A 22435-nucleotide genomic window follows, 5' to 3' on the forward strand; every position below is an offset into this window, starting at 1 on the left:
TAATAATAAAATATCAATTTGCTAAATAGCTAAGTTTAATTGTGTCATCTGGTATCAGAGCGGGTTTCAATCCTCAGCCCAAATTGTGCAGTCTGCTACAACTCCCCAGCCACTAACTTCCCTGTTTCTTCCACTCCGCCCTCCCCAACCACGAACTTCCCTGTTTCTTCCACCCATCTCATTGTTCTCACCATCGCGTCATTTCCTCGTGCTCCTCGCATGTTGTGTTTCACAACCCCGCATTGACTGCGTATTCCATTCCAACTGCACACGATCTCCAATCCGCCCATCCTTTGTCCATACACCACGCTTTCTCCGCCAGTCTATGCCCTCGTTCACTCGCACAATCGTCTTTCTATCCACAGCTTACACCCTACTCACCATTTTTTCGTCTGCCCCACATCCAGCGGCCAACTGACTTGGTTGTTGACTCGTCTATCCACCGTCATTCAAACCATATGGGATTTTATTATAGTAGGTATATAAACTTTAATTAATTATTATATAGTTTATAACTATATAATTTATTAATATCTAATTTAACAAAAAAAAAATAAAGGAAAAAACTTTAGGCTGCCAAACAAATATACACCCCCACAAACCCGTTCAATGTCGTCAATGACAATGACCAATTTCAGCAAAAAATTGATTGATCTTGAGAATAGGATTACTAGCCATTCTGATGATTTTAACCAAAAATTAGTCAATCTCGAGAGTAAGGTTACCGGACATTCCGATGACATCAAGAAGCTTCAGGATACGACAAATCGGATAGAACAACAGCTCGAGCAAAACCAAATTTATTCCAAAATGAATCATAATCAAACAATGACAATGTTGACCATTATTTGTGACAGGATGAAGATTACACCCGAACAACTATTCCAAGATGATGGAGGTAATCAACAACACAATTCATTAGATTCAACAAATTCAGCAGATTCTCATGAAAAAACTGAGTCTCCAAAAAAATCATCCACGCAACATCAAGAAAATAGTAACGCGAATTTTCAAAATAAGTAGCTCTAGAATTCATTCACCAATCAATACCCTCTTTCACTCCACCATTAGCAACATATCAACGAAGAGAAAAAATCAAGCTACCCAAATTCGACGATAACGAAAAATGCAGTGTTCCGTGCTTGAATAAAGCAAAAGAATATTTCGAGATTTACAATATTGACAATGATGACAAAAAGCTCAGGCACGCTTCCATGAAAATAGAAGGCAAAGCATATAATTGGTATATGTGGTGGAAGAAGACGACACTCACTATCTGTTGGAGAAAATTTAAGGATGCATTCTTTAATAGATTCCAAGGTGTCAAAGAAGAAGAGTTCTTTTCAACACTCATCAGATTGCAACAAAAAGGATATGTGGATGAATACACTCGAGAATGGGAGACCTTAGCAACACAAGTACCTAGGTTATCAGAATCTCATCTAATTCAATCATACATCTCCGGACTTAAAACTCATCTACGAGTACAACTTGAGTTTCACGACATTACGTCGATAGAAGTAGCAAGACAAAAAGCAAAGTTGTTGAAAATAAATTCGAAGTGGTCAAAACTAGAAAAACTATATTCGAAACGAAGAATTCCCCAGTCTGTGAATACAGATAATACAAAATATGTTCCACCACATTTTCATGAAGGCAAAAAGTCTAACGTGGAAATGCAAAGGATGAAAGAAGGCAAGTGCAAACGTTGTAGCGAAAAGTGGGACCCTAAACATAGGTGTGCTAAAGGAAAAGAGACAAAGAACCTATATAACTGTGAAGCAACTAATGATTCAAACAGTGACGAATCAGACATAGAAGGAATAGAAGATGCCCCAGAATTCTCTCCAAAATTAGATGATTGAATCATTCCGCAAGTGTCATTATCAGCTATGACAGGTATATCACAACCTCAGACTTTAAAATTAAAAGGACATATCAAAAAGAACAATGTAATGGTTCTCATCAACACCAGTAGCACCCACAATTTTTTAGACTCAACCATGGCAAAGAGACTCAACATTTTCACAGTTCCCATGCCCAACATGAAGGTGATAGTAGCCGACAATAAGAAGATTGAAAAGGTAGGGAAATGCCATAAGGTCAAATTGCAGATTCAAGACTTTAACCTAGAATCTTCGTTCTACACTATACCATTAGGAGCAGTAGATGTGGTCTTAGGTGTCTAACGGCTACAAACACTAGGCACTTACTTTGCCAACCATCAAAAGCAGTTTATAAGTTTTAAATGGGAAGGGCAAAGGTACAAGTTATACGGATTCCAAGGACCAAAAAATCAAATCGTGTCGTCATCCCAAATGATGAAAATGATTCGAAAAGGAGCACCAGCCTATGTAGCACAATGTCACCAATTAGAAATGTTATTTGCAAAAGTGATCAGCGAAGAGTCACCAAAAGTACAAGAGCTAATTCAAAAGCATGAAAAAGTATTCCAAGACCTACCCATGAAAATGCTACCTAAGGAAATCGAGCATACAATAGAATTCAAAGAAAGATCAGACCCTGTCAACATCAAACCATATCGATATCCACATCACCAAAACAATGAAATTGAGAGATTAATCCAAGACCTTTTAAAATGTGGGATCATCTTGAAAGGTAAGAGTTTGTATGTTGCTCCAGTGGTAATGGTAAGGAAGAAGGATGGATCATTCAAGCTATGCATTGATTATAGGGGATTAAACAAAATAATGATTAAAAACAAATTCGCAATTCCCTTTATCGACAAAATGTTGGATGAACTACATGGCACAAAATACTTCTCAAAATTGAACTTAAGTTTAGGCTATTACCAAATCAGAATCAAGCTAGAAGACATACCAAAAATTGTGTTCCGAACACACGAAGATCACAACGAATTTAAAGTAATGCCCTTTGGGTTAACCAATGCACCAGCAACATTTCAAACCACTATGAACGAGTTATTCCGTCCATATCTTAGGAAGTTTATATTAGTATTCTTTGATGATATTTTAATTTACAGTAGAACTTGGAAGGAGCACCTACAACATCTGGATAAAGTTCTTACACCACTGGAAGCGCATCAGTTCTATGCCAAGAAATCCAAATGCACCTTTGGGAAGGAAGAAGTAGAATATCTCGTACACATAATATCCCATGAAGGAGTAAAAGTGGACCTTAATAAAATCAAGGCTATAAATGAATGGACCAAACCTATTACTATATCCAAGCTAAGAGTATTCTTAGGGTTGACTGGATATTACCGAAGATTTATTAAAAACTATGCACATATAACTGCACCTCTAACAAACCTTTTAAAGAATAATTCATTTCAATGGAATCAAGAAGCAGATGGTGTTCTGAAGAATTGAAGGAAGTTAAGTCTAATGCCCCAGTATCGGCAACTCCAGATTTCTCTAAACCATTTATCATTGAGTGTGATGCTTCCGAGTTTGGTATAGGTGCAATGTTAATGCAAGAGAGGCATCCAATAGATTTTGAAAGCAGGAAGCTCAATAAATGAGAACATCTTAAATCCACATACAAGGAGGAAATGCTCACTATTATGCACGCACTGGCCAAGTGGAGACAATATATTTTGGGAAGCAAGTTCTCCATTCGAACAGACCATAGCAGTCTCCAACACCTCCTCCAACAAAAAACACTTTTCGAAGAACAACAAAAATGGATTGAAAAAATTGTCGCCTTTGACATGGAGATATTACATAAAAAGGGAAAATACAATATAATAGCAGATGCCCTGTCTAGGAAGGATGAAGAACCAACATTACTTGCAGTCTCGGTTGTTGTTCTTGAATGGATTAACAAGATTCGAAGTGAGTATGCCAAGGATCCAGAAATAACTGCGATAATCAACAACCTTCTAGACAACTCAAAATTTGAATGGAAGAACAATATTCTATGGTACAAAGGAAGAATCTATCTGAATTCAAACTCCAAGTTTAAATCCAAGATACTCAAGGAGTCACATGATTCACTATCAGCGAGACATGTAGGATTCTTTAAAACTTATTACAAAGCACATCAATCATTCTTTTGGAAGGGGATGAGTCGTGATATTCATAAATATGTAGTAGAATGTGACAAATGTCAAAGAAATAAAAGTGAAAATATTATGATACCTAGATTACTTCACCCCTTAAACATTCTGAATCGGAAATGGGAAGAAATATTAATGGACTTTATTGAGGGATTACTTGTGTCTGAGAGCAACGATAAGATTTTTGTAGTAGTTGACAGACTCACCAAATATGCTCACATTATTGCAATGAAGAAATCAAACTCAGTTAAACAAATCGCTAAGATATTTTGCAAAAATATTTATAAATTACACGGTTTTCCGAAAGTCATTTTGAGTGATAGAGATGCCAAATTTAAGGGTAATTTCTGGAATGAATTGTTCAACCATATAGGAACCTACCTAAATATGAGTTCTGCTTACCACCCTCAAACAGTTGGACAAACGAAGGTTCTCAAAAAATGTTTGGAAGCTTACCTACGTTGTTACGCTACAGAAAAACAAAATAAGTGGGTTCAGTGATTGTATCTCGTTGAACGGTGGTATAATTCTACTTATCATATGTCAACAAAAATGACTCCATTCCAAGCTTTGTATGGGTGCGAACCTCCGGAATGGAAGGATCTAGCTACCGTCCAGACAAATCTACCAGTTGTTAAATTTCAACTAGAAGAAACCCAAAAAATCGTCCAAACCTTAAAAAAAATTAAATAAAGCAAGAAATCGTATGAAGCAACAAGCTGACCGAAACAGAACCGAGACAGAATTTGAAGTTGGAGAATGGGTATTTGTCAAGCTCTAGCCATACAAATAGTTGTCCTTGAAACAAAAAGGAAAAAATAAGTTGGCACCGAAGTTTTATGGACCATACCAGATCAACAAAAAGATCAGCCAAGTTGCATATAGTTTAAGCCTTCCGGATAAAAGTTGTGTTCACAACGTCTTCCATGTATCCTGCCTTAAAAGTGAGTGACCATCAATTAGCACAAACAACGCTTACATCCTTAGATGATGAAGGGTGGGTCATTTTAGAACCAAAAGGTATCATATCCACCAGAGGAAAGAAGCTCCGATCTCGTGTAATCAAGGAATACTTGATCAAGTGGAAGGGCTTACTAGAAGAAGAAGCTTCTTGGGAGACTGAAGCATTTCGTCAACAACATTCGTCGTTAAGTATGCTTTAAGGACAAAGCATTTTTTTGGGAGGAAGGCAATGTTATATAAAAATTACTTAATTAGTAGTTATTAGGTCACCAAGAGGCACCCAAGGCAATATAAACCCAAGGGCCTCCCACAAATTGTAATCATCTTCTATCTGTTTAATAATAATAAAATATGAATTTGCTGAATAGCTAAGTTTAACTGTGCTAACTGCCTCTGTATTTTTGAATTGATTACTTCAAATAAAATTCCACGGTTTACAATCAAAATAAGGATCTTCTCTTTTCTCCACAATCAACCCTTTCTACTTTCTTTTACAAAATATTTATAGAGTCTGTCCCAAAAATACACAGACTTGAAACAAAATTTATTACAAAAATAATATCTACTAAAACAGTGTAGATATTTCAAAAATAGAACTAAATAGTAGCAATTCTAGACTGATTTAGATGTTTTGCACACACTTTGAGGATTGTTGTTGATGACCGTAGCTATAATTTTTCTCTTTTGTTGACTACTCCTAATATTTAGGATTTTGTTTCCCTTTTTCTGTCACTAGTCACTAGAATTCTACTTGATTTACTCGATGAGCTCCAATAGTTTATCCCATCTGTCTTCACTCAGAATAGGAAAGTTTACCATGTTTCTAAATCTTTCATCCACCTCTGTATATGTTTCAAAAGTTGGTTTATTAAGAAACAAGTGATGAATTTCATGTTGAATAAACAAGTCATATTGTAAACCTTCAATGAAAGCTTGTCCACTTATTATCCCTCTTACTTTGGAAAATTTAGATTTGTATGTAGCTATGCTACACAACTGGTCCTAATAAGTTTCTAATGGAATCAATTTTCCATTAGAATCTCTCAAATGTGGAAGTTGTTTCTCTTACAATAGATTGAATTTTCTGTTGAAACATCTTACTTGTAGCTCTAACTCTTTACACTTGTTTTCTAGCTATACCATAAGATTTTTCTTTGTTAGAACTCCTTTTTCCTCCATGACTGTGTCTATTTTTTCCTAAATTTGTAATTCTTTGAGCTCATCCTTGGTTTTTGAGTTCAACACCTTGATGATTTTGTGTGCTTCTGCATGCCTTTGTTCAATATCAACCTTTGTTTGTTCAATTGTTGTCTAACATTTTGTACCAACTCTTCTTGCTCAAATATAATTTGAATGGATGACCACAACTCTGTGATATTGGCATTAATATTATAACATACGGTTTTCTTAGCTTCTGCCAATATTTGTACTATTAATAAAAGATCTTCGTACTTTTCAATTTGTTGAGTGAGCTTGAAGTTTTTCTCCACTTCTACTAAATATGCATTGTCAGCTTTAATTTTATTCTCTTCCATTCTTTTCAATGTTGCTAACAATCTTTCATTTTCTTGGTTGGTCAATGATAAATCTCCCAGAGCTTTCACTAATTTTTTAGAGGAGTTTGTAATGGTTGACTTTGTTCTTTTTGTTGAAGTTGTTGTCGTTGTTTGATGTGTTGATGTACCTATGGTTGCTAACTATTCCTTTTATTTCAAAAGTATCTCCATATTTGTCTCCATCTTTTGAATTTGAACATTTTGCTCAACTATCAACTTGAACAAATTTTCTCTCTACTTCCAACTGAGTAATTTCTTTGGCCTGTGGGTGCTCTGTAGTTGGAAGTTTGAGCTGCTTTCTCAAGGCTTGAATATCAACATTTTTGTTTTTTATCATTTCCTCAACTACTTTAATGTCACTAGGATCATATCCTAGCTTAATCACCAAATCTTCAAGAGCTTTAATTCTGGTGTCTTTGGCCAAGGATGACATTCTTTCTATCTTCAATTGTGAATGAATATTGTTCAGAGAGGCTTGCAATTTAGAGGTTGCCATGGCTGAACTTGTTAATGTTGAATATATCATCTCACCAGCCTGTTTATGCAAGTCAATCTGATCAATTGCATGAATCTTCTTAGTGTCAAAAGCAAAGACAAATGTTTTGTAATCTTCTGCACTTTTAGGGACTGGAACTGTAGGTTCCAAGAAAGCTAATTGGAACTGCCCCTTCTCTGTGTCAAGTGCAGACAACAGTCTGTGTTGGGTAGTAGAATTTTGCTTCCAGAATTCTGAGTAAGTTGTGACCTTCAATGCTTCATTTTTCCTCTTAATCTCTTTGTACCTGGAAAAAATATTTTGTTGTGTTGCAATCTGAGAAGCAGAAGCCTTGCAATATTATGTTGTTTCTTTAATATTTGCAAAAGAAGTAGTGGGAAAACCTGTTAGGACAACTGTAGTTTGCTCCTGTGAGTCTTTTTCTTCTGAGGATTCCTCCTTGTTGAATTTCCACGATCTTGGATCTAGGTTAGAATCTTAAAATATTTGACGCTACCAATCCAAGAATCTCAGCAATACTACTTTGCACAGCGGTATATAAACAATAGTAAATCACACATGCACAGAATATAGACAACTTTTTGAATTCTTCAACGCAACTTTGTTATATTAAACAACATATAATACAACAATCTAGGGCTCTCATACTGGGGATAATGACCCTCATACATCAATTAATACAAGATACAAAACTGGGGCTTGGTGTCAGTACATTGACAACCAATCTACCCTCAACAAGATACTCTGACCATCTAGTTGTCACATGCCATGTCAGCTCCTCTTGGTCATACCTTGCACCTACTCGATCCTTCAACTCCCAATCTGCATCTTCTATTAATGCTCCAAGTCCATCTGACCACTGAACCTCGGTTGTCAATCTGCTCTCTAGTTGTGCCTTAGTCCATCAAGGCCACAACACATGGAGACCCTTGTCAAGTTGTTCACAACTACACTTGTTAACAACTCTCAATATGCCCATTGCTGCTCCTCAGCTCCTCAAGGACTTCCGCCCACTATGGTCTTCCTGCGCTACATCAATGAAGACCAACATAGGGCACGAAGGGCTGCCACCTATCACTGCAGGATGTCCATCTCCCACAATGAACACAAGCTAGGAGGATTGCCCATCATCTGTTGTAGAAGTCCTTCTCCACACACAAGTCTAGAGCTCCACAAACTGCTCCTAGCAAATCAAACCCTTAAGCACAACAACTGCCTCTCTCGCAACTACATTTGTCCATCAAGGCGTTGCTCACTGGGCTCCAACTTGGACACTATCATACTATCCTCCAGCAGACCATAAATGCCCAATCCACGGTCACACTTGGTCCACTCTCACGCTGCCCTCCAACAGTCCACGAGTGACCAAGACCACGTTGTAGCATCTGCACCTAGTTAGGTCATTGTCACACCTAGGAGACCCTTACAGCTGCCCACAAACTTCTCCAACTCCACACTTTGCTCAGCAATATAGGAGTTATTGCACAAATTTAGGCTCCAAACTTCACTCTGAAACTACCCACTAGTTAGGCCTTCTAACATGCCATGTCAACCTATGTTATCGAAACCAAACCGATCATCGAACCGAAAAACCTTGTGCACTGGGAACTGGTCGAAACCCAACTGGAACCGGAACAAACAAACAAACAAAACAGGGAAAAAAATGATTTACCCAAAACACATAAAATATTCATATTTTAAAGAAAAGACGGATATATTCATGTACATCCATATGAATCCAAACCATTTATACACAAATATGCGAAAGTTCTCATTTATATAGCAACTAATAGTGCATATAACCAAAATAGCACTAAGTGCAAAAAATTGTTGAACCAAAAAAGTTACAAACATCAAGAAGCAGGGTCTAAAAGGCCTTTATAGTCCAAAATAGCATGCTAGATCATAATATTATACTACATCCTTACAATGCTACAAGCTACAACTATAGCAAATCAATGTTCAAATCATCATCCTCCTCCTCTTCCTCATCCTCGTCATCCTCATCTAAAGAATGAGTAGCATCCAAGTCTGCAATGGGATTACGGCTTGATTCCCCTGACCCTTAAGCAGTTATTGGTGCTTCTAATATATCTGCTTCTACATCTTGTGTAGGCGGGTCCAAATCCAACCGAGAAAGGTCTTCATCATCAAATGTTGTTGGTTGACTCTCCACAACCCATTCTGATGTTGGATCAAAGTCACCTAAGACAATGTTGCTTGTTTCAGGGGTTGTATTCAGCAATTGATTGTGCCTCAACATAAAGTTGTACTGAACAAAAACCATGTCATTCAACTGCTTTTGCTCCAAACGGTACCTCTTTTTAGTGTGCATATGCTCAAACACACTCCAATTCCGCTCACACCTTGAAGCACTACATGTCTAACTCAAAATTCGAATTGCAAATTTTTGCAATTGAAAGCATTCACTACCAAATTGTTGCCACCAATAGGCTGCAAAAAGAGTGGAAGGAAAAAAAGTATTAGCAAATGAATTTGAAAGTTGAAATCAAATGAGTAAATTATTAATATAAGAATTTGCAAATTTTAACAGTTTTTACCTGGGGGACTCTTTGCTCTATTTCTTATAGCCATAGAAATTCCAAAGGTACCAAGACTCTCACTAAAATTCAAGAGCTTGTTATGAATTTGATCTTGAGTCTTGGAATCTCGGACCATGCGCTCTATGAAAATTCCGCAAACCAAAATCCCTAATGCAGCAACTGATTCAACTTCTCCTATATGTTAATCACTGAAACAAATTATTTACTACTTCTTATAGCAAATATCGAAGCAAATACACTGTAGCCTACACCAATTAAATAATATGCCAAAACAAGAACAAAACAATACAAAAAGATACAACACAAATGACAATATTTTTTGGAAAAATGTCCTCGGGAAAAACCCAATGCAGGAAATCGGTGAAGCAGCTCTGAGGGCTTTTATTATTATGCAGTAGTTTTCTAAATACAACTCTAGATGCCCTCCCGGCAATCCTGTTACAGAGAAATAAACTGGTAGAAGAAATTTGTGAGATTACCTCACTCTACCCGGCAAGTTCCGGTTGATCCGATAGCTAAACCAACGTGTCCCCAATTATTTCTGTGTTGCCCCTACGTGGGCCCTGCGTCAACGTCTAAGGCTCTGCGTCAACTCAACTGTGAATTGATTTGCCTTCTTAAGCAATTTCCAGCCCTCCCAGCTCAGAAATGTAAACTCCCTGAACAAATTTGGACTTCTGCTTGGAGGACTCCGTTGCTTCTGTGTGAGCCCTTCTGGCTCAACGCCAACCACTCCTGAGTCCTGTGTTGCCTCCTTCTAGTGTCTCTCTACCTCTCTACTGCGTATCCTAGCCTCTGGAGAAGATACTCCAACCCAACTATCACTGCCCCTCACTGCACAAGCTCACTATTGATATTCTCCGGGCAACTACTCTGCTTCAGAAAACTGAACTTCTAAGCTCACTCTGTGTGTCTTTCCAAATGACTCTCAAGACTCCTTAAATAATCTCCTCGTTGACATTCAACGACCCAAATTAGAAGCTAATCAATGGCTAAGAACATTTCTGCTTGATCCTCGTCTTCTTCTAGAAGTTACACAGTTTATATTATTTTATTTTCTTAAGTTTAGACTTAGGGTCCCATTAAAAAAATTAATTATTTTAATAAAACTATTTCCCGATGGAATTTCCCAAAATGCTTTTTGGGTTCTTTGGAATACATGTGCCTAAGCCTCCCTGCAAAATTTGAAACTTAGAGCACATCTAATGCTACCAAAACTCAACACTCCCTCTTAGTGAGGAATGTGCTCTAGCAATGCCTCCCACTAAAGCATCACCCTGACTTCACATCGTCCTTTGCACTACTGATTTCTGATATGTTATCAAGCAACCACTGCGCAAATGCTGCATCTCTACTACTGTTGACCCTGCAACTGTCAACACTACATTCGTACTGCAACTCCCTCTAAGTTTATGCATTTGTGTTGTTGTCGGCACTGCCCCTGCACTGCAAACTATTGCTGCTACTACATCAGCAACGGAAAAACATCCCAAATTACTGAACTAACTGTGTTCAGTATGATACCATGTGAATGTCAGAACCTGACTGGTGCTAGTCTCTGCACTAACCCTCTGAATCTTCTACGTTGTTGCTAACTTCTGCTCTATACCATCTGCACTACTGCCAACTCTCCTCTGCGTTGTTCAAACTTTGGCGCTCTTAGCCACTACAACTGTCTCTTCGACACTCCACGATACCATCTGACACAAGCCCATCCTGCTACCACAAAATTGGGCTCTTGTAGCATGGAAATGATCCAAGAGGTGGGCTCCTCAAGGATCCTACCCACTTGTAGATCTTTCGAACTACAACTCCAAATCAGCCCACCTCCCTCCTAGAGGTATCTCGGTTGTCAAGGCGAACTCCTCCTCGATCTTCGCAGGTGCAGCCTTCGAATCGTGTTTCTCATCTTTGTCCTTCTTTCTGAGAATACAATGTGTTGCGTAGTGACCCATCTCACCACACTTGAAGCACTTTATCTTTGAGACGTCCTTTTTCTGCCTCTGCTACCCCTGTTGCCCCTTCGATGCAAGGGTTGCATTCCCATCCTCCTCCTTGGGCTTTGACCCACCGCTACTGCTTCTGTCAAGCTTACCCTTGACCAAGTCTCTCCTCAACTCCTCTTGCTTGAGAGTTGCCCACATCTCATCCCAATTTGGCAAAGCCGCCCTGCCCAGGATACTCTAGACAAAGACTTGCCACTCATCTAAGACAGAATTGAGGGCCAGTCTAACCAACTCAGAATCTTGAGGTGTAGACCCCACAACTGATAACTCATCTCTGGTCTCTTGAAGCTTCGTGAGGAATGGATCCACATGCTCCCCCTTTTGCATCTGAGCAGATCTCAGTTTTTGCTCAAGGTACATCTTTTGTTGTTCGAAAGATCCTTGATACAACATAGACAATGCATCCCACATCTCCTTAGTAGTCCCTCTGCTAGCGATGTGACAGACAACATGATCCTTCACTCCGTCGAGGATCATACGCTTTGCCTTCACCATTTCTGCCTTGTACTTCTTCAACGGATCTACATCTATAGGCACATCCACCATGTTGTCGACATATGTCTTGAGAGCGTGCTCATTTAAAAGGAATGATATTTTCGCCTTCCAGATAACGTAGTTGGATGCCGCATCCAACCTGTCCTGATCTCTCAAGCCACTAGTTTCCATTTTTGACACGAAAACTGTCGAACTGCTCCTCTTTGCTCTTACTGTTGCTACTCAGCCAATAAGAGAACAGACTTCTTAGCGGGAAGCCTTCTAAGGAAAAATTCCCTCACTATGCTTCTCTTCTCTTCTAACGTCTTTCGATCTGCAGAAAAACCGCATCCCACTAGCTTTTCCTCACGCTGAGACTTCAGCATTACTCCCTCTGCCACGGCAAGATTTCGATCTGGGAGCCCTCCTCTTTGTCGACTCACTAAAAGAGAGACTGTCTCGAAATTCTGCCCTCGCGGCTTGGACTACACAAACCCTATGGGGATTCGAACTGCTGCCTCCTGCAACGTTTTCAACTTCCCTCTTCTGCTCAGCATTGGGTTTCTGGCACTGTTCTTCTTGCTTCACCTGCACTCACTCTGATACCATGTGAAAATTCTGCAAACCAAAATCCCTACTGTAGCAACTAATTGAACTTCTCCTATTTGTTAATTACTGAAACTGATTATTTACTACTTCCTACATCAAATATTGAAATCAATACACACTAGCCTACACCAATTAAATAATATGCCCAAAACAAGAACAAAACAATAGAGAAAGATACAATAAAAATGACACAGTATTTTTTGGACAAATGTCCCCAGAAAAACCCAATGTGGGGAAACCGGTGTAGCAGCTCTGAGGGTTTTTATTATTATGCAGTGGTTTTCTGAATACAACTCTGAATGCCCTCCCGACAATCCAGTTATAGAGAAATAAACTGGCAGAAGAAATTTGTGAGATTACCTCACTCTACTCGGCAACTTCCACCTGATCCGTCAGCTAAACCAACGTGTCCCCGTTTATTTCTGCGTTGCCGCTACGTGGGCCCTGTGTCAGCGTCTAAGGCTTTGTGTCAGCTCAACTGAGAATCGATTTGCCTTCTGGAGCAATTTCTAGCCCTCCCGACTCAGAAATGTCAACGCTCTCAACAAATTCGGAATTTTGCTTGAAGGATTGCGCTAATTCTGTGTGAGCCCTTCTGGCTCAGTGTCAACCTTTGCTTGAGCCCTTTTGGCTCAACATCAACCCCTCTTGGGTCTTGCGTTGCCTCCTGGTGTCTCTCTACCTCTCTGTCGCATATTCTAGACTTTGGAGAAGATACTCCAACCCAACTATCCCTGCCCCTCACTACACAAGCTCACTATCGATATTCTCCCGGCAACTGCTCTGCTTCAGAAAATCGAACTTTTGAACTCACTCTGTGTGTCTTTCCAAATGACACTCAAGTCTCCTTAAATGATCTCCTCGTTAACATTCAACAGCCCAGATTAGAAGCTAATCAATTGCTAAGATCATTTTTGCTTCAACCTCGTCTTCTTCTAGAAGCTACACCCACAGTTTATATTAATACCCTTTAATTATTTTATTTTCCTAAGTTTAGACTTAGGGTCCCATTAAAAATAATTAATTATTTTAATAAAATTCTTTTCGGGTGAAATTTCCCAAAACGCTTTCTGGGTTCTTTGGAATACATGTGCCTAAGCCTCCCTACAAAATTTGAGACTTAGAGCACATTCGATGCTATCAGAAATCAACACGCTCAGTGCATTTACACAATCCCCCTAAAACCTCCACATCAGCCTCAAAATCTGTAGTGTAATGGTACCTTCAAAATTCAGAAAACAAAAACATATTCATCAAGTCAACAAAACTAAAAGCTAAAAGCAAAAGTGAAAACTTATAACTTGTAAGCAATGAGGATTGAAATCCAAAATTGCATAACTTGGATTTAAGTAGTAGTCGGTTGCATGTAAAGGTCTATGGAGTTGTTTGTTCCATATTTCATCAATGATTCTCCATAGAGGAATGTACTTTTGTCTTTTATCCCCATATGTTGCATTTATTTGTTCCTTGGCCTGATCCATGGCCTCATAAACAAAACCCATAGTAGATTTATCACTATCCACCATCTGCAAAACTCTGACAAGAGGCTCACTAAATAGCACAATCTCCTCTGCCTTTGACCAAAATCTTTTGTCAAATACTTGGTCAACCATCTGTTTCCCTTCTGCCTTTTTGCTCCACTGAGATGAATTCCATTCATCACATGAAAACATCTTCCTCAAGTTTGTTTTTTGTTGAACAAGGGATTGCAACGAAAGGAAGTTGGTTGCAAATCGTGTGATGGCTGATTGAACAAGCTCTTTACCCCCTATGTGCTTTCTCATAAGGTTCAAAACCCATGAGTGGTTGTAGATGTACCTGGTTATGGATTTTGCATCTTCCACACACTTCTTCACCCACTCAATTTTGTCAATATCCTCAAGCATGAGGTCTAAACAATGGGTTGCACAGAGAGACCACCAAATGGTGCGGTGTTTTTCCTCCAACATCTTTCCCATTGGAACATAGTTAGAGGCATTATCTGTGATAACTTGTACAACATTTTCAGCCCCTACTTCCATAACTACTTCATCCAAAAGACGAAATAGCAATGGTGCATCCTTCAACTGATCAGATGCATCATCAGATTTAAGAAACATAGTACCTTTCGACAAGCAATTAAGAAATTTAGTATGGTGCGAGATCTACCATCAGTCCATCCATCAGACATAATTGTGCATCCTGTTTTGGTCCATGATTGATTGAACTTTGTAAGGTACTCTTCTATTTTTTGAACCTCATTTTGTAAATTGGCCCCCTGATATCATGAAATATAGGGCCTTTGAAGCTTGCTCCACATAAATCTATAGATCAATCATGGGCTAATAATATGCAGAGTTAGTAGCATTGAAAGGTATGTCTGCATCATACAACCATCTAACAATGCATTCATACGCAACCTCCTTCTCTATTTTCTTCCATTTAGAATCAAGGGTTGGTTGAGAACCAGGGGTGGTGTAGGGTACAAAGGAGTCAATCCCTTTACAGATCGTTGTCCTCTTCAAGTTTAAACCACTTGAACTATCCTCTCCAACTTTAGAAGGGAAACTAGGGGATTCTTCAAAACTGGGCACATATGCTTCAAAATCACAATCACTAAACATGACATCATCCTTTTGACTTTTGGCAATATCCTTTTTAAGACTTTTGTTTTTCTGTTTCTCTTCATTGTAGAATTCAATTAAACTTTTCATCTATGCTTTAAGATCATCAGACACATTTTCACAAGGTTTTACTTGCCCTCTCTAATGTGCTAAGTGTTCTTTGATTCTATGGATCCTTCCACCCTTAACTTTTTTCCCACAATAGTTGCAAACTTTTACCCCTTGTTCATTTAAATGATAGTGAACCCAAGCTGGATCATTCTTGTTTTTGGGGGCCATGGGAAAGAATAGAAAAATCTGCATAGAAAGCCCTAGGGTTTTTAGAATTTTATGACATTTTTTTAGAGAAAAATAAAAGAGCAGTAAAAACAATGAAATACATGGAGAAGATCTGTAAATTTTGAGAAGAGAAGAAGCTCCAACCAAGCTGAAAATAAACTCTTCAATTGGCTCCAAAGTCTACTTCACAAATTTTCCAACGAAATCTCTCAAAATGACTTTGCAAATTACAATAATTTTTTAGAAAAAAATAGAAGAAATATGAAATTTTGAATTTTGCATTTAAAAAACTGAAGTTTCAAAATTTTAAGAGAAGAAAAAAATAGTTTTTTGAAGAAAATAGAACATTAATGGTTGAAAATATTACCTTTGTATTTCTCTCTTAATTTGCTAAAAAAATTATCTCCAAAATCATCCCTAGAGCATCCCCTACAAATCTGCATGAAAACACTGGGTTATTAATTTTTCAGAGAAAAGAATAATTGATTTTAAGAGAAAAAAATAGAAAAAAAAAAAGGGCAGAAATTTCCTTGATTTACCCCTTCAATATTTTGGAGAAAACCAGCACCAAAATCAACTATGTAGCAGCCCCAACATAATAAAAAAAAATCTTCAACCAGCGGCAATAACCACTAAAGAGCTATAATCGGCTCTTCAAACCTGCAACAAATCTCCCTTAGAACAACCCTGCAAAAAACTTTCCAAATGCTCCTCACCGAACTTAGCTCAAGAAATGCAAGAGCCTCGAATGAATAGTGTGAGTAGAATAGAAAGGTTGGGAGTGTTTAAATAGCTTTAGGAGGGGCTAGATTAGGTTTAGAAATTAGGAAAACTATTAAAAAAAAGCCTTTGTTTTTTTTACTGCCTCGTTGAATCAGTTTAGAATCAATCATTTCCGGTTCGAACCGGTTTTGCCTCCAAATCGGTCAGACCAACGGGTTTTGCTAGAACCGGTTCGGTTCCAATAACACTAATGTCATCCCTACCTCCTTGGCTTCCATAGGCTACAACAACTCTGTCCACACTAGGACACCTACATCACTCCATAGCGGGATCTGCTCCTAGTTGAAGTTCCTTCATGCCCAAGGCAACTCCAACAAATGGCTCCCAACAAACTGCAATGTAGACTGATCCAAAACTGATCTTAAACTAGGATCCAATGTGAAAATTTGGAAGACCCAAATTTCTATTGCAGCGACTGATTAAGCATCTTCTATTTGTTAAATTACAGAACAAATTATTTACTGCATCCTACAGCAAATACCGAAACTAATACACTGCAGCCTTCACCAATTAAATTAAATGCAGAAAAAAAGAATCTGAGCAAGAAAGAAATAACACACATGACACCATTATTTTTTGACAAATGTCCCCGGAAAAACCTAATGCGAGAAAACCAGCGCATCCATTAAGGGTTTTAATTATTATGTGGTAGTAAATATGAGTACAATTTGTTGGATGCCCAACTGGCTATCCAATACAAAGAGAAACTGGCAAAAAGGTTAGTGAGAGAAATCTCACACTGTTCTAGGAGATTCAATTCTTATCTGGGGCTTGATAACTGGCCCCACGTTGCCTCTGCGCAGCTTCTGATTCAACCCTACACAGAACTGCGTCACTCTGGCTGGGCTCTTCGTCAATCCATCTATTGACCTCCTGCAAATTGGAAATTCAATCTCCAGAGTCCATACCTTCCAATCTCACACCTCAGCGTCCTGCACTAAATCTCGTATCTCCTAGCTGGAATTCGAACTCCCTCTGAAGCTTTATGTTGCCTCTGTGTGGCACTGCGCTGCCTCACTAAATTGCACTCCCCGGATCTGGAAAGCTTCCTCCAGTCTACTATCCCTGCCCCTCAATGCAAGAAATCACCTTGATCAATACTCTAGCAACTGTTGCACTGCGCTTGCTGAGAAATTCGATCTCTTGATCTCTCTCCGATGTGTTTTCCAAATGCCCATCGAAGTGCTTCTCATAATCCTCCAATTGAGTAATCAACGACAAAGATCAGATCCTAATCAATGGTTTAGATCATTTGGACTCGATCTTCGTCTTCTTCTAGAAGTTTCACCCCCAGTTTAACTCATACCCTTTAATTATTTTAATTTCCTGTGTTTAGACTTAGGCACCTATTCAAAATAATTAATTATTTTAATAAAACTGTCTCCCGCTGCAATTTCCCAAAATGATTTCTGGGTATGGTGGAATACATGTGTCCTAGCCTCCCCGCAAATTTTGAAGCTTTGAGCACATTTAATGATACCAGAAATCAACACTCCCTCCTAGCGAGGAATGTGCTCTAGTAATCCAACCTACTGACGCATCACCCTTCTTCGTAACATCTCCCTCTTCGCTAATAATGTCTGACATCGTCCCGCACCAACTACTGCGCAAATGCTACATTTGTACCATTGTTGACCCTACCACTGCCAACACTGCATTTGTTACAGAGTTTACCTCTCGTTAGGGTCTCTACTTTGATCCAACAGCTGGAGTCTGCAGTACGAGTTCAAGCGTATCATCTCGGAATGCCGAAAGCTGCGGATCGTCCCCCTAAAGGGGCAAAAAGCAAAGTCATTCAGAGTTTTTATGCTATCGGGGTAGGCTTGTTAGAGCTCTTGGTTGATCGCAAATTAATAGCTCTGAACACAGATAAAAAAGGCGATATTGATGAATTACCTGTTGCCCTTAAGGAGGGTAAGGGTTTGAAATTATCAAAGTGCTTTGCGATGTGCTGTTTTGATCCCACTATTCTTCCGATCAAATTCAATCTGCCCATGGTTTGCAAGCCGTTACCTTGGACCTCTAAGGAAGATAACCCTACCACTTTAGAAGATATTGATGGTGGATACTTAAGCGGATTCACAGGAGACATGTATAATAGGTTTCGTATCTTCACTTCTAAGAGCCTTACCCATTTCTATATTAAATTGCATTATCCAGAGCAGATGTGCAATCTGCAACCCTCGTAAATTATGCATCTGTGTTGTTGCTAGCCCTGCCGCTGCCAACACTGCATCCGCACTGCAACCTTCTCCAACTACTGCTGCTACTGCATCAGCGACGGAAAAGCATCCAAAATTACTGAACAGGTGTGCAACATGATGCATTTGTTGTTGGAGTTCTAACTGCTGCTAGCCTCTGCGCTAACCCTCTGAAGCCTCTGCGCTGCTGGTGACTTTGCACAGTTCCAACTACACTGTTGTCAACTCTGCTCTGCGCTGCTCAGTTCTAGCGTTCCTACCTACTGCAACTGTCACTCTTGCACTCGTCTGCACCAACTGACAATGGTCCATCCTGCTACTTCTGATCTGGGATCCCGTAGCAAGGTTTTGATCCAAGAAGTGGACTCCTCAAGGATCCTGCCCATCTGTTGTTCTTTTGAACTTACATTTCTAGATCATCCCACCTCTCCCCTGGAGGTATCTAGGCAACCATGGTAAACTCCTCCTCGATCTTTGCAGATGCAGCCTTCAAATCATGCTTCTCGTCCTTGTCCTTCTTCTTGAGAGGACATTGTGTAGCGTAGTGACCAAATTCACCACACTGGAAGCACTTGATCTTCGACACGTACTTCTTCTTTCTTCGTTGCTCATGTTGCCTCTTTGATGTGAGGGCTACATTTTCTTCCTCCTTCCTGGGCTTCATCCCACTGTTGTTGTTGTTATCAAGTTTGCATTTCACTAAGTCTCTCCTCATCTCTTCCAGTTGAACAATGGCCCACATCGCTTCCCAATCCGGTAATCTTTCTCTGCCCAAGATACTCTGGACAAACACTTGCCATTCTTCTAAGACTGAATTCAAGGGTAGCCTCACCATCTCAGTAGGTTGAGGTGTTGACCCCACAGCTACAAACGAGTCTCAGAGTTCCTGAAGCTTTGTTAGGAATGGATCAATGTGTTCCCACTTCTACATCTGCGTGGATCTCATCTTTTGCTCCAAGTACATCTTTTGTTGCTCAGAAAATCCTTCGTATAGCGTGGCCAATGCTTCCCACATCTGTGTAGCAATATCCTTGTCGGCAATGTAACACACTACGTGATCTCTCATTCCGTCGAAGATCAATCTTAGCCTTGTACTTCTTGAGCGGATCTGGATCCACAGGTACAGCTACCACACTGTCGACATAGGTTTTGAGATCATTCTCATTCAAAAGGCATGAAATCCTTGCCTTCCAGATCACATAGTTGGATACACCCTCCAACTAATCCTGATCTCTTAGCCCACTAGCTTCCATCTTTGCCAACGAACTGTCGAATTGCCTCCTCTCTCCTCTGCGCAGCACTAGGCCAGCGTATGCACTCCCTACTGGAGTTACTAGATCTGCTCCCCGATACCGATCTCTGATACATCGCATCGGAAGAAGGCCTTCATGTGATATCGGAACCCGGGCAGAGCGACTCGCAATAGCAATAAAGCGGGATCGGCAATCGGCATCGGCAATATATATATATATATATATATATATATATATATATATATATATATATATATATATATATATCGCATTGGAACCATACAGTGGTCATCGCACAGACCTCGAGCCGTTGGACATTGCGATATGTGATATGCAATGCGCCGATAGCGTGATCGGCGATCGGCGATCGCGATCACAACCATATAAAGGGTCGTTGACATATGCCTGTTGCGATTGAGATATGCGATCGAGGCACGAACCCGATGAGGTTTATAAACGCGACTGCATATAATTTGAAATCCGAATTTGCGGATTTTCTTTGTATTTTTGTGTATTTGGGTTTCTTGGCCTTACCCCTGTGTGATTGCAATTTGCGATGATAGGATGGACCCGATAAGTTTATCAATGCGATTGAATGCATTTTGAGTTCCGGTTAAATGGCTCATGATGCACTTTTCCTATGTATTTCCATTACGCTGTTGTTTACGGGATTATGGCAGGAGGAAAGCCAAATGACCAAGTTTCCCACGGCAACGGTTCATTCCAATTGCAAACTACTTCTTTTATGGAATGATCAGTCTTCCATGCGTTAGGCGACTATAACCAAATGGTTACAAAAACACAAAGAGCACAATTGACAGGGGGAGTTTTGGAGTCGCTTGGAGATCAAGCGAAACCAGAGAGCTCAATTGACGAAGAGTCGCTTGGAGGTCAGACAAACCCAAAAGCTCGTGAGAGCCAAAGCTGAGAGCCAGATCCAAGAGCTAGAGCCGAGAGCAGAAGCAGAGGCCGTCAGAGGTTGGAGGCAATTGCAGAGAATAGAGCCAGCGTTCATTCTCAAGGTTCCAATAGTCGAGGTGACTGTAGGGGACTGCTGAATCCATTGAGATGGAGTTCAGAAAATCCTGAAGACTTCTAAGAGCCATGGAGTGGTAATGAAGTTTCAAAACAGCGAAGAGATCAAATGATCAAGCTATTGTTGATGCCCAAAGTGTGCTGAAGACAGAAGAAGGAATTCCAGACACAGTAAAAGAATTATGAGGGAGTTGGTGCAAGCTAGAGCTCAAGATCGCTCAAAGCACTAATTGAAGGAGTCTAGTCCAGAGAAGCCTAGATCTGCCTGTAGAGTATGGATAGCCGGAAGGATAAGATGATATTCTAAACCCATAGGTTCAGTTGTAAACCAATGGAGTTGAGTTGGAACTTGTAAAAGAAGCATTACCATAATCCCAAAGAGCCTAGCTGAGTTTACTAGAGCTCATGGAAACGTAGCCCAAGTTGTTTGGGTGAACGCCTAATTATATTGTTGTTATGTGTGTTGGTTATTATTTGCATTATTTGTTGTTATATGTTTTTATATCAGTTTAAGCAAATCAACTTAAAGCACTTAAAAGTTAAAGGCAAACACAAGCATACATCTATTTCAAGTTCTTTTAATCCCGCAAATTATCAATCATAAGCATAGATCTTGGGAATATATAAGCTTTGGAGTGGGAGAGGTTTTTGTAAGCATGACAAGAAGCCTTTAGGTCCCCATTTCAGATCAGGTGGTATCAAAGCATCAGGTTGATTAACCCCACCTTCAAAGAAGGTGGTATCAGAGCTGGTTATATTAGAGTTGGTCAACCCAAAGCAAGTGGTATCATGAAGTAGGTGGTATCATGATGCAAGTGGTACCAATATATGCTTGTTTGACTTGAAAGTTGTTCAAACAATAGCAAGGATTTTGTTGTTTGATTATTTGTAAACTAACTATTGTTTAAGTTTGCAGAGGTGAAGGGAAAGCTATTGATAGCTAAGTCCAGGAGAGGACAAGAAGGAAGAAGGGCTGAAGGCATTCTTCTTATCTCAAAAAACCTCAAAGCAATCCTTGAAGCACAAGAGGTTTGTTGCAAAAGGTTGCCTGAATAAGCTCCTTCTTAATCTGTTTGAAGTTCTTTTGTTCATTTTGATAATGACAACTTCTACAAGTGAGTCCTCAAATTCTTCTTTCTTCACAAGATTCTTTGATGAAGACATGAAGCAAGAATTGTTCACCATGATGGATATGGTGAGAAAAATGTACAAGGATGGAGGGAAGAGCACCATACATAGAGAGCAGTTGAATTCCATGAAGGAAGAGAAGCAGTTGCTTTCTGACAAATTGCAGGAAATGGAGAGGCAACTTCATATTGCAAATATGAACCTGAAAATGATACATGAGTTGGAAACACAGCTCTTTGCTACCAAAGAAGCCTTAGTCAAGTATCAGCTTGAAGAAAAGGTAAATAATTCCAGTTTGTCTTCAATTTTCTCTAAGAATGTTTATATTAGTTCTTTTGAAAAACATACCAGAGGCATACGTTACAAGTTAATGTCCAAGTTGGGTTATGAAGGAAAAGGCTTAGGCAAACATGCATAGGGTATTGTTGAGCCAATAATAGTTG

The 22435-nt window shown here is 39.4% G+C and overlaps 1 protein-coding gene across 4 annotated transcripts in view; it reads right to left on the reverse strand.

The window, feature by feature from the left end:
• Window positions 1-22435, reverse strand: part of LOC149197817 (phosphoesterase) — a 418111-nt gene that overhangs the window by 124765 nt on the left and 270911 nt on the right. Inside the window, exon 10 of one of the 4 annotated variants that reach the window (XM_089405983.1) lies at window positions 15960-16029. The exons of the other annotated variants lie outside the window; for them this stretch is intronic. Within the exon in view, the coding sequence (XP_089262109.1) occupies window positions 15975-16029 (55 nt within the window). The 3' untranslated portion in view covers window positions 15960-15974. The remainder of the gene's footprint in view (window positions 1-15959; window positions 16030-22435) is intronic. 4 annotated transcript variants of the gene reach the window in all.

The sequence above is a fragment of the Pinus tabuliformis genome, chromosome 2_2 (assembly GCF_031772625.1).
Source record: "Pinus tabuliformis cultivar Carrire ecotype Pingquan chromosome 2_2, CPIR1, whole genome shotgun sequence".
In the NCBI taxonomy this organism is placed as follows: Eukaryota; Viridiplantae; Streptophyta; class Pinopsida; order Pinales; family Pinaceae; genus Pinus; species Pinus tabuliformis.